The sequence below is a fragment of the Ursus americanus genome, chromosome 21 (genome assembly GCF_024610735.1).
Source record: "Ursus americanus isolate L20-20 chromosome 21, mUrsAme1.1.p, whole genome shotgun sequence".
In the NCBI taxonomy this organism is placed as follows: domain Eukaryota; kingdom Metazoa; phylum Chordata; class Mammalia; order Carnivora; family Ursidae; genus Ursus; species Ursus americanus.
The window spans coordinates 47,559,229-47,573,287 of record NC_142147.1 but is presented as its reverse complement, the minus strand read 5'-3'; the positions used below and the strand labels follow the sequence as shown (position 1 = coordinate 47,573,287).

General features: G+C 59.5%; 1 protein-coding gene across 1 annotated transcript; it reads right to left on the bottom strand.

The window, feature by feature from the left end:
- Nucleotides 1–1,456: 1,456 nt before the first annotated feature.
- On the bottom strand, nucleotides 1,457–12,411 carry TOMM40 (translocase of outer mitochondrial membrane 40). Its single transcript, XM_045812839.2, has 10 exons — nucleotides 12,284–12,411; nucleotides 11,908–12,187; nucleotides 11,078–11,145; nucleotides 10,517–10,609; nucleotides 9,540–9,641; nucleotides 9,355–9,460; nucleotides 3,587–3,709; nucleotides 3,410–3,486; nucleotides 3,186–3,288; nucleotides 1,457–2,117 (listed from the first exon to the last, which is right to left on the bottom strand). Exons 2-10 carry the CDS (start codon nucleotides 12,179–12,181, stop codon nucleotides 1,978–1,980), a joined length of 1,086 nt encoding a protein of 361 aa, XP_045668795.1. The 5' UTR covers nucleotides 12,182–12,187; nucleotides 12,284–12,411; the 3' UTR covers nucleotides 1,457–1,977.
- Nucleotides 12,412–14,059: the final 1,648 nt, after the last annotated feature.

Below are 14,059 nucleotides of genomic sequence, written 5' to 3'. Positions count from 1 at the left end.
TCCTGGGTTCTGAGGGGAGGTGGCTGGGGGCCCAGGGGGACTTAGGGAGAAGGGCACCAAAGGCCCAAAGACGGGATGGGAGGGGTGGGGACTGTGTAAACCTGGGTTTTAGTCCTCGCTCCCTCTTTGGCTGTGACCTTGGATACAGGTGAGCAGCTCTCTCAGCCCCGCTCCGCGTTTGCGGAATGAAGATCCGGCCCTTCTCCCTAACACACACATTGTAGATCCCAGCCTTCACCGGGCTTGAAGCAGGCGCGCGCCCGGCTAGGACTGCGGACTCTAGAATGAAACGGTCAGGGCCTAAATCGGGGCTCTGCCAGCTACACGACCTTGGGCAGATGATCTGGCTTATCTGAACACTCTACTTCTTGGTTCACAAGACCAGGGAAATGGTTGCATTTACACCACCATTCGGTGATGCAAGCCGCTGTGTGTACGAAATCCCGAGAGCTGTTCCTGGCACGACCTGCTCCGACGGGCCCCACGGAGCACTGTCACCTTCCCAGTGCCGGCTGTCCCACAGAGAAGCCCAGTTCAGCTGAGTTGGGGGAGGCCGCACGGGAAAGGAGGGCTGGGCTTCATTCCTGCTCCCTCAGGGTGTGGAAGCGCTGGGTACCATGGGGTCCGAGGAGGCCACAAGCCTTATCCCAGGAAGGCAGCCCCAGGGCCAGCCAGGCCGAGGCCTGTTGGCTTTGGCGTTACTGGTAGGGAAGGAGTGGGGTGGCTTCTCCGGGTAACGAGGGGTCATCTCTGCTCAATAGCCGTCCTCCCTCCCCAAACCGTGTGTATATGTGTGTGTGTGTGTGTGTGTGTGTGTTTGCGTGCCAGACAGGGTTTCAGTTCCTGTCTGGAGAGGTCAGGGGTGTGAGAATTCACTGGAAGCCTAGGTGGGCAAAACCCACACCTCTACCCCCTCCCCACCTACGTGAGCCAAGGAGCCATCGGTAGCCAGACCAGAGTCGGACTCCAGTCCCTCCCCGGAAGCCCTTTGCCCCCCCTCCCCGTCCCCAGGCAGAGTTAATTGACTCTCAAGTCTTTCCAGGTGCTGGAATCCTTGCGAGGCTTCTGAAGGCTCTGACCTTCCTGTCACAAAGAGGTCTTAATACGTCGTCCCCTGCCCCTTCCACAACCTGAAATGCCCAGCCTGTGCCCCGATCGCTGCACGGACACGCCGTCACCCCTGTGGCCGCAGCCTCTCTGGCCTGGCCAGGCCAAGCTGGGGTGAGTGACCACAAGACCCAGCCCTGCCGGTGAGGGCGGGCCTGTGATGTCCCAGCAGAAGTCACACAAGTCAAAGGGAGGATGTGTGATCTCAGGCCAGGCTGGACTCCCGTGCAGTTTGTCAGCCCTCCCGGTCCCGCCCTGCAGCGCCCCCTGCTGGCCGCCTGCGAGGTCAGTCTGGGTGGACCCGGCAAAAGGGGCTCCAGACACACAGAGCAAAACAGACGCCGCCTGGTTCACTTTTTTTCACATATATTTTTTGTTGGATTTTTTTTTTTCTGTAAAATGTCCCGGTTCTTCCATAACTTATAAACATGATTTATACTGAGGGATGGGTGGGAAAGTGGGCGGGGGCAGACTGACCGGGGACGGGGAATCTCCTCTTCTTGCTGCCCCCTCAGGGCCGGGCCCAGGGCCCTTTGGGGGGACTGGGATGCCCCAACACCTCCCTGAGGTTGTCTGGCCGCCTCTGCCCCTGGTGCTCAGAATCGGCGTGCCCCTCGATTCCGGAATCCCTTCTGGGACTCCAGGCCCACTGGGCACCCTGCCCCTAGTGCTCGGAATCCTGAAGCGCCCGTGGTTCCAGAACCCCCCTCAGCTGCTGGGGTGATGGGTCCCCTCCTTTCCACTGCCCCCCTGACCCCCGAGGAGGGAGGGAAGGGAGGGGGAGGAGGGCTCAGGTCTCCCCTCCGTGGCAGGGGGAGGGGGAGGTGGGATCTGAAGGAGGAAGGGTGGAAGGCTGGGGCCAGGAGGGGCTCAGCCGATGGTGAGGCCAAAGCCACACTGGAACTTGTTCTTTCGGTGATTCAGGAAGGCCCCGAGGGCCAACGTCAGGGGCAGGGGCGGGAGCTTCTTCTCCAGCGTGGCGCCCACGATCCAGTTGCTGTCCACGGAGCCTGTGGGGAGACACCTGTGTTGAGAGCCAGCTCCCGGCCCCGGCCCCGTGCACGCTCTAGGCCGCCTCAGACATCCACCAGCCAGACTGCTGGCTTCTAGGCCTCTGACCATACTGTTCCTACCACCTGGAAACCTCTTCCCGAACCCCAAGTCTCCAGCCCCAGGAGGCAACTGGCTTGTCTGTCCCCCGCAACCCGCTTGATGACCCCTCCCCTCCAGAAGCCCTCTGCTACACCCTGGGCTCCCCCATCCCAATTGGGACCACGTCAGGTCTTCGCACTCCGGGGATGGGTGGGTCACACCCCCAACTGTGAGCCTCGGGAGGGCAGGGCCTGGCCGCCACTTTGTTCCCGGGCACAGAGGCTGGGCACACAGCAGTTCCTCTGTAACTGAACACACACTAACACCTTCCATAGGGGTCGTGCGCCAGACACGTGCAGGCACGTGGGGCCGTCCCCACCCCGTGGAAAGGGCCGGTCACTCATCTCACGGGAGCCGAGGAGCAGCAGAGCTGGAACCCCACCCAGCCTCTGGGACCGGGCTGACTGCAGAGGAGGGATGGAGAGGCAGGCGCGGGTCGGCTTCAGAGGCAAGTAAGTCCCTGGGCCCCATGGCCGCCCGCAGGAGCCCTGCCCGCGGCTGATGGAGGCGGCTTCCCGGGGCGGTCTTCACACATGCCAACCTGAGAACCACTGAAGTCCGAGAAGAAAGGCTCAAGACTTAACGTGAGGCCCAGAGCCGGCCCGGGAGGAGGCTCTGGACCGGGCTGTGGCAGTGGCCCTGAGGAAGCCTGTCTCCACTGCGGTCAGAGGAGCAGGATGGCCCAGATGCACTCCGGGCTGCCTCCCACTTGTGGGGAAAGAAAGAGGAGGAGCAAGTGTGCGGCGGGAGAGTCAGTGGCCCGGCGAGGAGTGGGCGTGGTGGGCGCCAAGTGTCTCCACGGAGTTTGCAGGCCCCCACAAGTGCCAGCAAGCCACCCTCCACCATGTCCTTCGGCCTACACACCCACTTGGGGCCGAATCACCTGACGCCCACCTGTTTCCAAGCAGGGAAACCGAGGCCTGTACCTTTGAAGAGGAGGTTGGCCTTGGGTAGGTCCAGCTGGTACCCGAAGGAGACGCTGGTGTCCTGCATCCTCGTGCTGGCCTCGAACTCCACGCCCACCTGCAGCTGGAGGGCCCCAGGCGACGCGCAAGGGTCAGCTTCCCAGGCCCGACTCCCTGGCACTCCGGCGCCTGGCCGCCCTCGCCCGCGAAGTGCGCCCTCGCAACGGGTCCCTGGCCCGGCTCACCTGGTCGCTGGCTTTGTGGTAGTAGGTGGCATGCATGCCTGCCTGGCCCAACGTTACCGTCGCCAACCAGTTGTTCACTGTAAGAGAGTGGGGGGGGGGCGCAGAAAACCAAGGGGGCGTGGGGCATGTGGAAGGCAGGACGCTGGACCCGGCCCCAACCCCTGCCCCTAGACTCACATGTGTACTTCCCAGCTAGAGACATGACAGTGCCTTCCTCCCCGGGCCTCCGGTGGTAGACGAGCTCCCCGCCCAGGGCCAGACACGGCGTGATACTCTGGAGGTAGTGGGCCACAAGGATTCCTGCGGGTGAGATGGTGGGGGGGGGGTCACCTTGGCTCAGTGGTCAGTTTCTGCACGGCCAAACTCCTGCTCCAGGCAGCCTTCCAGGTGCGCCCCTGCTGGAGGCTCAGGGCCTACCCCTTGGTAGGCGGGCATTCATTGTCCACGGAGGCTAAGGGAGTGACTCACTGACCCGCAGTCACAAGACTGTATCAGGGGCAGAATCTGAGCCTCTCCACCTCTCCCTGAGAGCCTGGATTCTGAACCCCCTGCCGCTGGGAGAGGCAGGAGGGCAGGACTGTTAAATGAGCAGGCCTCGGGGGCCAGACAGCCTGGGTTCGAATCCCAGCCCCACCACTCGCCCATGCAGTAACGGCGGGCCACTGGGGCCACTTCTCTGTCAACAGTACTACTTCTCGAGGTGGCATGAAAGTCTCCAGGAGCGAATGAGGCGCAGTGCAGTGTCCAGTGCTCAGTGATCGCGAGGACTGGCCACGCTGAGGCCTACAGCTGCTCCCCCTGCCCCTTGGCAGTGGGGCCGGCCCCGAGGCCCCCGGGAGTGGCTAACAAGAAGCGACTGTCTGCTGCTGGGCTAGATTCCTGGAGCCCAGGACTACGCATTCGTGCCTGTCTTTGGAGCCTAGCAGACTAGACACCACAAGCGGGATCTACAGAACCGGGAAGGAAGAGAGTCGGAGATGCAGAGGGAGTGACGGTGAGGGAGGAAACAGGACACCTACGTGGAGAAGTGGAAACAGAATCAGAGAGAGAGGGAGGGAGAGAGGGACAGAAGATTCCCAGGGGAGACCGAGACAACGCAGTCAGGCTGAGGTCACGAGCCAGCGAGGAAGAGGACGGAGGAAAGGGGAAGGCAGAGCAGGGCACAGGGACACAGGGAGAGCTGAAAGCAGAGGCGTGAGGGGCAGGGGGAGAGCCACAACGCTGGGACAGGGACAGGGACGGAGCAGGAATGAGCACACAGGTCAGGGGCCTCTCCATTCCAGATGGGGGCTGCCACTGGGGCCAGGGAGGCTGAGGGCTTGGCGTCGCGGCTCTGGTACTGTGTTTTCTGGGCAGGAGTGGGCTGAGCTGGCCCCTCTGAGCTTCAGTGAGCCTCGGGGTGCATTCCTTCCCCGCTAGAGCAGAAGACTTGGGTCACCCCTCCTGCCAGCAGTGAAGCTGCCAGCACAGCCCGGGCACGACTTGTCCCCTCACTCAACGTGGGGGGAAATGGGGCCCCTGAGGGAAGAGTAACTCTGTGCTCACAGAGACTGGGACTTCAACTCAAAAGTCTCTGGCCTCTCAGCTCTGGCACCTACTGGGACTTGGGGTCGGGGGACCACCGAACATCCCTCCTATCTCCTGGCCTTTCTTGCCCTGTCCAAGCAATTTCACCTGCAGCAGGGAGGGATCTTGTTCACATACACACCTAACCCCGTTCTCCTCCTGCTCAGAACTTGCCATGGTTCCCCAGTGCCCCGGAGACCCAGCTGCAGGGTCCTGCATGGCGGGGCCCCAGATTCAAAATCGGGCCCTTCCTGTTTCCATGACCCAGCCATGTCGCTCTAGACAGTATGAACACAAGAAGCTCCCTCTTCCCTGGGCGCACACTGTCCCCCCTGCTTAGTCTGGACACCTACATATCCGCACCGAAATGTTTCCTGGATTGGGCTACTTCTCTCCAGCACGCCCCCCGATGACAGCCACTGTCACCATGGGACCATGCAGTCGCCTGGCCCCGGCCTCCCTGCTTTCACCTTCCCCCTGCCCTGCAGTCGGCGGGGAGACACAGGCCACTGGGAGTCTGAGAACTGGGGTCAGAATGTGCTCTCCACTGCCTCTCCCTCTCCTGCTCCCCATGGAACCTGACTTGTTTCCACAGCTTGCCCCATTCTCCCTCCCCAAGCACGTTCCCCGGGCCTCTTCCCCTGGGGGCTGCCCTGCTCGCAGTTCTTCACAGTCCTCACCCCTCCTGCACCTGTTATCTCCTGAACTCAGCCGGTCCCTCCCACTTGCGTCCACACCCCGCCCCTGCCCCAAGGCCTGTAGGCTCGCTGAGGCAGGGCCCCTGGGTTCTCAAGAGGGGGCCATTCTGCAGCGGGTGGAGTGGCCGGGAAGAACCCCGTCCGAAGGAAAGAGAGTGAGTGAGGTCTGTGAGCAGGGAGGTGGCCTTGGGCGAGCGTCACACCTCCAGACCCACCTCCCAAACCGGCTGGGCAGGGAGCGGGAGACAGAGCCGGGGCAGCGGGGAGGTTTGGGCCGACTCCCCCTGGCCTTTCCCCTGCTTGCCTGGGACCCACACCAGGAGTCCCTGGGGAGGTCAGCCGGGGCAGGACCGGCACACACGCCGGGGCAGATGCTCGGGTAAGGGCGGTGCCCGAAGGGAGCGCAGTTCTTGGTCCCAGCCAGACAGGCCGACTTTCTGCTCTCTGCACCCTGTGCTCCATGGGCCTTCGGAGCAGTGCTCTCCTCCCCGTTCTTGACCCAACACCACCATCTCAGAGAAGCTGTCCCTGTCGCTTTAGGCGAGATGGGTGTGTGTGTGCGGGGGGGGGGGGGGGGGAGACACAACAGTAGTTATAAGCTTTCACTAAGCAACCTGAACTTTTCCCGTGTAGGATTTTTCACAACAGTATCAAAGTCACCATGTGATTGTTTAAAAGCACATGTCCCAGGATGCCTGGGTGGCTCAGTCAGTGAAGCGTCTGCCTTCGGCTCGGGTCGTGATCCCGGGGTCCTGGGATCGAGCCCCGTGGCGGGCTCCCTGCTCAGCAGGGAGTCTGCTTCTCCCTCTCCCCTTAATTCTCTTCTCAAATAAATACATAAATAAACTTTCAGATGAAATAAAATAAAATGTCCCCCCGCACGGGGCTGTCTCAGTCACTGCTGTGTCCTGGCACCGCCCTGCCGAGGGCTGGGCACATGCTAGGTTCTCAGGAGGAGGCCGAGGCCACAGGGAGGGCCCCGAGAAGGAATACACGGCCTCGAGCTGGGCCACGATTCACATTCTAGCTTCTCGGTTTCCTTGTTCTGTGAGCCCAGGTGCCTGATTCCGCCCCTGGGCCTCCTCTTCCTCACCGGGGAAATGGGGGCACCCCCTGCCCGCTGCAGGCCAACATGGAGCTCCAACACAAGACAGAACCCCAACTGTGCACCTGGCCTCACACTGAGGGCTGAAGACGGACTCTCCCACTCCAGATCCTTCACCCGGGGCAGCGGGGGCGTTGCCGTTTTTGTGCCCTCGTGACAGATGAGGTTACCAGCGTCATCAGAGGCAACGAAAAGAACCAGGCGAGGAGGAGTGTCCCCGGTGGCCTTGGGCTCCAGGGAAGGGGGACTGGGAGGCCAGCGGTGGGTGTGCCCGGGGCCACAGAGAAGATTCTGGAGTCTGACCCGCTGTGCGTCCTTGGGAAGCGCTTCCCCTCTCTGGTTCTCAGCAAGAGGAGGAGAATGGCAGCACCTACCTCACGGGGCTGTTGAGAGAATCCAACAAGCCGTTCTCCTCACTGCTCTACTCCCAGTGCCTAGAATGGCTGAAGGAGAGGACGCGCATCACACGCCTAGGGCCTGACCAAGGGCAAGAAGCACCACACGGGACGTGCCACTACCACCACTGGCTCCCTTGTCCGGGATTTTCTCAGCGCCTATTCTGTTCCTGGCACGGTTCCAGGCGCTCGGCGCGCAGCGGCAAATGAGACAAGCAAGCTCCTGCCCCAGAAGGGCTGCCACCCTCGTGTGGGAGGCAGGTGATGAGGCGGGAGATCCCGGGGGGAAGCACTGCAAAGCCCGGGGGGGAGAGGGAGGCGATGCAGCGCTAACCGCGCACGGCTTTCCTCATGGAAGGTCTTTCTGGGGGGGTGAGCTGTGCCCTGGAACTACTCATTTAGCCACATCAAGACCAGAGAGAAGAGCTCCAAGCAGTAGGGACAGCATGTGAAAAGGTCATGGGGTAGAAAAAATGCAGCAGTTCCAGAAAGTCTCAGAAAAGCTCATGTGGCCCAACTGCAGGGAGCACGTGAGCAGAGAGGGGTGATGACGTCAGGTCGGCAGGGGCCACGACGTGTTTCTTCCTGAGGTTCCTCATGCCTCTGTGGGACCCGTGGATGCAGCCTCGCCTAGGAGGCCCCTCATGCCCAGCTTCCTCCAGCCACTGGGTTTGGTGGGATGGCCCTCCCCTCTCTCCTCCCCCGTTCCAGCTGCTCCCCTCCTCCCTGCCGGGGCAGCCCCTTCTCTTCCTGGGGGAGCTCAGAGGCCGCATGTCCTCTGAAGAGGCTCCCCAGCCCCCAGCAGACAGAACCGAGGGCTCTCCCTGGGATTCAGGCTTCCTGCCTTCGCAAAGCAACCCAACGCCCGACAGCGGGCTCTCCAAGACTGAGCAAGCGGCAGCAGGACAGACACAGATGTGGGAACGCGCACTCCCATCCTTCCAATTGTTCAAGCCCAAACCTACGGGCTCCCCTTTCAGTGTACATCAGGACCGACCACTCCACACCCCTCCGGTGCCCCCAAGGTGAGGCCTCTCACTGCCGGCTCTCCACGGGGCAGCACGGCGGGTACCATCAGAAGCTAAATCAGCTCCTGTCCCTCTCACGCTTGCAACCCTCAGTGTGGCCCCCGACTCAGAGTGAAGGCTGAAGCCCACAAAGTCTCAGCTGACTTGGGCCCTTGACCCCTGTGACTTCCAGCTCTCCTTCTTTCCCCACCCGTTAGAGCCACTCCCCTCCTGGCGTTCCAGTAAAACGTCCTGCCTCAGGGCCTTTGTGCTCACTGTTGCCACGGGCTGGAGAGTTCTTTCCCCACACAGCCACTTGGCACCTGCCCTCAAGTCCTTTTTAAATCTTTAATCAAGTATCACCTACGTAAGGAGGCTTTCTCTGAGGATCCCACCCACCCCTCCCAAAGCGCTAATCTTTCCCAGCTCCCGTCACCTGACATCTTTTTTTTCTCCTGTGCTTGTGTCCAGGGCCTCTGGAATGGAAGCTCCCGGAGGACAAACTGAGTTCTCCTCGGTTTGCTACACCTTATCCTCAGTGCCTGGAATGTACACGGTAACACGCCCAGGCAGCACTCCTGCTGAATGTAAAGGAATCAAAGGCAAACGCCCAGAAACAAAAAAATAAAAGAAAAAAAAAAAAAAGGGAACCAAGAAGAGACTAGACTAAAGGCACAAGTCAGGCGGTCTCTGTCTACACCAACCCAAACAGGAACTTTCCTTGTCAGCTTCTGTCTCAGACTACCTGCGCGAACTGCACATGGACCCGCCCACCCTGGGATCTCTGCCCCCAACCCACCGGGGCCCCATGAGTAACAGAAGCAGCCCACATTCCCCTGGGACCCATTACGGGCCCCACGCCTCTTTAAGTTTCTCATACAGAAGAACGTGAGTGAGCTCTTCAGCAGCCCCGTGAGGAAGCACCACGTTACAGACGAGGAAACTGAGGCCCACGGGGGTGAGGGAACTCGCCTATAGCTGCAGTGAAGCCAGTGGCAGAGCTGGGGTCGGAACCTACTTGCCTGCGCCCCATGCTACGTTGCCGGGTGTTTCAAAATCACTCCTGCCCCTGACTGTTCCTAGATGGTGCAAAGGAAGGTCTGGAGAAGGGGATGGATTTGCCAGGAAAGCTGTGACTGAGACTGGACTGCCCTCCAAGCCCCGGGCCTCTTACCTGAGCCCACCAGGACGTCTGGGTTCCCCAGGGTGACGGCTGCTGTGAAGTCAGAACCCCGGTACTCCCCGTCCACCTGCCAGTTCACGAACTTTGACTGCTGGGTCTGTAGGGGGAGGGACAGTGTAGAGAGCAGCCGGGTGCTCAGGGTGGCTCGGGGAGCAGCTGACTGGGCTCCCACTCACCTGGATGGCCATCTTGGACCGGAGGCCAGGGCCCAGCTGGTGAATGACCTGAGCATTGAGGCTGCCGCTGTTGTCCATGTCACCCACCAGCACGGGGAATGCCTGTGGTGCAGAGGGCAAGGTCAGAGATCAGAGGTCTAGCGTTATAGAAATACATGTGTGGTGAGCCTAGGTGAAAAGCCTAGCATCAGAAAACCTTGGATTGAGGTCCCCCCTCCTCCAGGAAGCCCTCCCTGACCACCTAGGATGAGTTAGGTGCCTCTCTGAGCTCCACCCCCCACCCCCTGCATTTCAGTCCTGCCTACCCTGGACTGTCACTCTCTGGGGACAGGTCTGTCCCCTTTCTCTACTTGACTGTGAACGCCAGGGCCATTTCAGTCACTGCTGTCTCCAACACTGCCCAGCTTAGGGCTGGGCACAGAATGGAGTACAATGAAGGTTTCCTGAATAAACGAACTCACTGAATGGCAAGAGTTGGTATAAGGAGGGACCTAATTCAGTCCCTCAGCTCCACCTGTGTTCTGCCCAGCCTCCTTCCAGGCCTCTAGTTTCACCCCCATTCCCTTAACTCAGCCTCTGCATGGCAGTCGGAGGGACTGTCCTAGAGCGTAAATCTGACCACGTCTTTCCCCGTCCGAATCTTTCCGTGGCTCTCCACTGCCCCCTAGAGAAAGTCTAAATGCCCTGTTTGGCATTCAAAGCCCTGCATGATTCTACAGTTCGGCCCCGCCTACTCTGGATCATCACGTCTGGTGACCCCGGTTCTGACCCAGCATAGGGCTGGGCAGAGAGCAAGGCTTCGGGATGCAGGAGTGACCATGTTCCAAAGCACCTTGGAGAGACAGTCCCCACCTCCCAACATCCTCAGCTCCCTCAGCAGCTCAGCCCTCCTATTAACAGAGCCTCCTCTGCCTGGTGTTTGGCTACATATGGGTTAGAAGAAAGATACAATGAACAAAAGACAAAAGGAACCTCACCTCTGTGGGACTCAGCTGCTTTGTTCCCACGTACGTTACCCCGAAGTGGTAGTTGGACTCCCCAATTGTGCTGAGGGCTACTGTGTGGTTCACCTGGGAGAGGAAGGCAGGCTGGGGGATGAGTCTGTGGGCCACCCTCCAGTAAACCCAGCTGAACCTGCCCCCAGCAAAGCTTCCTTCCAGCCTGGGGTGGGAATTCTTGGCAACCTGGCTTGCCCACCGGGGAGGAAAAGACAGGCAGCTCCGGGTAGGGCAGGGGATGAAGACTGGGAGGTTCAGCCTGACTAGATTAGACACTCAGAAAAAAGATAAGCTGGAGTCCAGGCTACATACCCGGTACCTCACTCCTGCATGGATGTTAAGGGTGGAGGGGCATCCCTGGGTTCTGGGTCCTTAAACACTTCCCTGGACCCAATGAGCAGTCAGACTGGCATTGTGTCTCGGAGTCTTTTCAGGTGCCAAGGAGCCTAGCCCTTTGAGGGGATTGAGGGGGTTGTATGGGTAGGTGCAGGGAGATGGTTGGGATGACCTCTGGAGAGTAAGGGCACCAGGAAGGCTCACCTGGAAATGGTTACTCAACCCTTTGTTGACTGTGAGCTTGACACCTTCCATCTGAACGGGAAATAGCTCTGAAGAAGAGAAACGCTGTCATTCTCCACACACGTACACACACCCCTACACAAACACACCAACTCTCATCCCTTCCTTCCCTACCATCCCAGTTATCCCTCTTCCAAGGACCCACAAGCACAACCTCAAAGCACCCCAACCAATAAAGAGACAGTCTAACCTAATACACGGGACCAGGACCAGGGCCTTTCTTTGCCTGCATCCAAATCCCAGTGTCACCGCTTACTACCCATGTGACACAAGGCGAGTCACTTTACCTCTCTATGTCAAACTTGTCACCTGTAAGATGTCATCTGTAAGCTCACCACGTGGAGACGTTGCAAGGACTTAACGAATTAACACATACTGAACGCCAGAGCAGTGCTCAGTTAAGTCACCACCACTTTTGCTATAATAACTGTTCCAAGCCAAGATCCAGAAGCCTTGGGTTCCACCCCCACTGGACCCTTGCTGACACTGTGACCTTGGGCCTCAGTTTCCTTCCCGAAGACATAAGAAGGCTGGCTTGGCTGATCCTCAGGGCTCCTGGAGGCGCCTAAGGCTTTTCTCAACCGCTCTGGCATTCCAACCTGAGGTTCCACCATTGGACCCCATCGTTCTGTGCCCCAAGTCCAACGTTCCACCATTCGATCCTAACGTCAACTCCTAACGCTCTGTTAAATGTTTCCAATGGTCCGTGCCAATTCCCAAGGTCCTCTGAGTGCTCCACCTCCCCCCGAGATCCGGGGCCTCACACCCCCGCCGGGTCCATCGCCCCTCACCCTTGCACTTCCGGTGGCACTCCTCGAACGTGCCGGGGTTGGGCAGGCAGCCGCAGGCCCCATCGTCCGCGGTCCCTGCGGCGCTGCCGGCCGCAGCACCGGGGGTCCGTTCCGAACCTCGACCCGCGCCAGCCCCAGCGCCCAGACCGCCCCCGAGAGGCGGCAGCGTGAAGCCGGGAGGAGAGGGCGGAGGCGGCGGCAGTCCCACGAGGGCGGGCGCGGGAGGCGGCGGCGGCCCTGCGGGCGGCGAGCTAGCGGCCAAGACGTTCCCCATGGTCGCCTGCAAGGGGAAAGGTCAGAGGGCGAAGGTCAGGGCCCGCGCGCTCCGGGTCCAGTCCCAGCCAAACCCCCCTCTGCTCCGGGCCCCGGTTCTCACTGGCGGCAGCGCCTGCACCCGGCCTGGGCTCCGCTCCCACCCCGTGCGCCACGCGCAACCGAACCCGCTGCCGCCGCCGCCACCACCGTCGCCCCGCCCCTCCTAGCCCATTGGTTCGGCATTCCCCGGGATCCGCCCACTAGCTTCAAGGCCTGGCCTTGCAATTGGAGTAATGTCTAGGAGTCCCACCCACCTCTTTGGGACGTTCTTTTCTATTGGTTCCCACTCATAGGCAGGTCAAGGCACACCTCCCCGCCTTTCCCATTGGCCCGCGGCGACCGCATCTATTGGCTCGCAACGCCGCGGGTTCCGGTGTTCGCCCACCATTGGTCTGCGCTGCGCACTTTGAAACGCCCACTGACTCGTCGCCTCCGCCCCTCTCCAGAGGGCACCCCCCCTCTTTCGACTCCGCCCCTCGGCGAAATTGCCACTGTAATTGGTCAGCTTTGGCCCTTGAAGCATTCTGATTGGCTCTGGCGGGTACAGGAGGCCGATCCTGGTGACGTAATCGGTCTGGTACGTTCATTGGCTAATATGCTAGGGTCGAGGGACACGGGTAAAGGTGGGTTGCGCGGCAGAGGCTGCTAGGCAGCAAGGTCAGGCCTCTCGTCCCACCAGGCACCGCGGCAGAGGGGCAACCCCCTAGTCCAGACCCGGCGACCGAAAACCGGAAGTGCTGGCCCTTCCCACAGTGCCTCGGGAGAATTCTAACCGGTTATATGAACCCTGTCCTGCTTCTTCTTACCCACAATGCCCCTTAGCTATTTAACGCGACAGTTGCCGTAGACCCACCCCTTTTGTTACCCATCATGCCTTCTGCTCCCCGCCCCCCCTTGCGTCACTGCGGCTTCTATCTTTGGCCCATTCATTCCTGTCCCATTACCCAGCATGCCTCTGCCCCATTCATTTCAGCTTCATTTCCCGAACTACCCTTAGCCCATTTCTGCCTGTTCACTTCCATCATCCTTCTAACGCTTCTTTAATTAGCCATCATGTTTTGGGTCCATTACCCATGATGCCTGCCGGCCCTGTTTCTCTATTATCCCTCTGCCTTTGGCTCATTCATTCGGTTCTATTACCCATAATGCCCTGAGCTGCTATTACATTATTCGTAATTTTGCCTTTGGCCTATTCTTTTTTTTTTTTTTTAAGATTTTATTTATTTATTTGACAGAGAGAGAGACAGCCAGCGAGAGAGGGAACACAAGCAGGGGGAGTGAGAGAGGAAGAAGCAGGCTCATAGCCGAGGAGCCTGACGTGGGGCTCGATCCCATAACGCCGGGATCACGCCCTGAGCCGAAGGCAGACGCTTAACCGCTGTGCCACCCAGGCGCCCCCTTTGGCCTATTCTTGCTTGCCATTTATCCTTTAAACCTGGGTCCCTCAAACTGAATTACTGCCATTTCTATCTTTGTTCCGTTTATTTCCGTCCGTCACCCATTAGACTATCGTTCCTAGTCATTAACCACCATGCCCTGGACTCCTCCCCCTCTCCTTTCATTATCCATCATTATGTTTTTGGCTTACGCATTTTTGCTCATTATCCCCTCACTTAATTAAAATTTTTTTATATCTTTGGCCCCTTTGTTTTTTTTTTTGCCTGTAACCCATCTTGACTTCTAGCCTACTGATTTCCTTCAGCTCTAGGCGCCTTATTTGTTTCTCATCATGTCCCACCCCCATCCCCTTCATATCCCACAGAAAACACAAATTGACATCCGGTCAAAGTATAAACTCAGATTTTGTAGGAAATGCTATATTACAAAAACAGTGTTA

Coding starts and splice junctions, on each gene's coding strand:
- TOMM40 (XM_045812839.2), bottom strand. CDS start 12,181: ATGGGGAACGTCTTGGCCGCTAGCTCGCCGCCCGCAGGGCCGCCGCCG. Junction 9,461..9,539: donor GGTCCAAGATGGCCATCCAG/GTGAGTGGGAGC, acceptor CTCCCCCTACAG/ACCCAGCAGTCAAAGTTCGT. Junction 2,118..3,185: donor GGCCAACCTCCTCTTCAAAG/GTACAGGCCTCG, acceptor GTCTCCCCACAG/GCTCCGTGGACAGCAACTGG.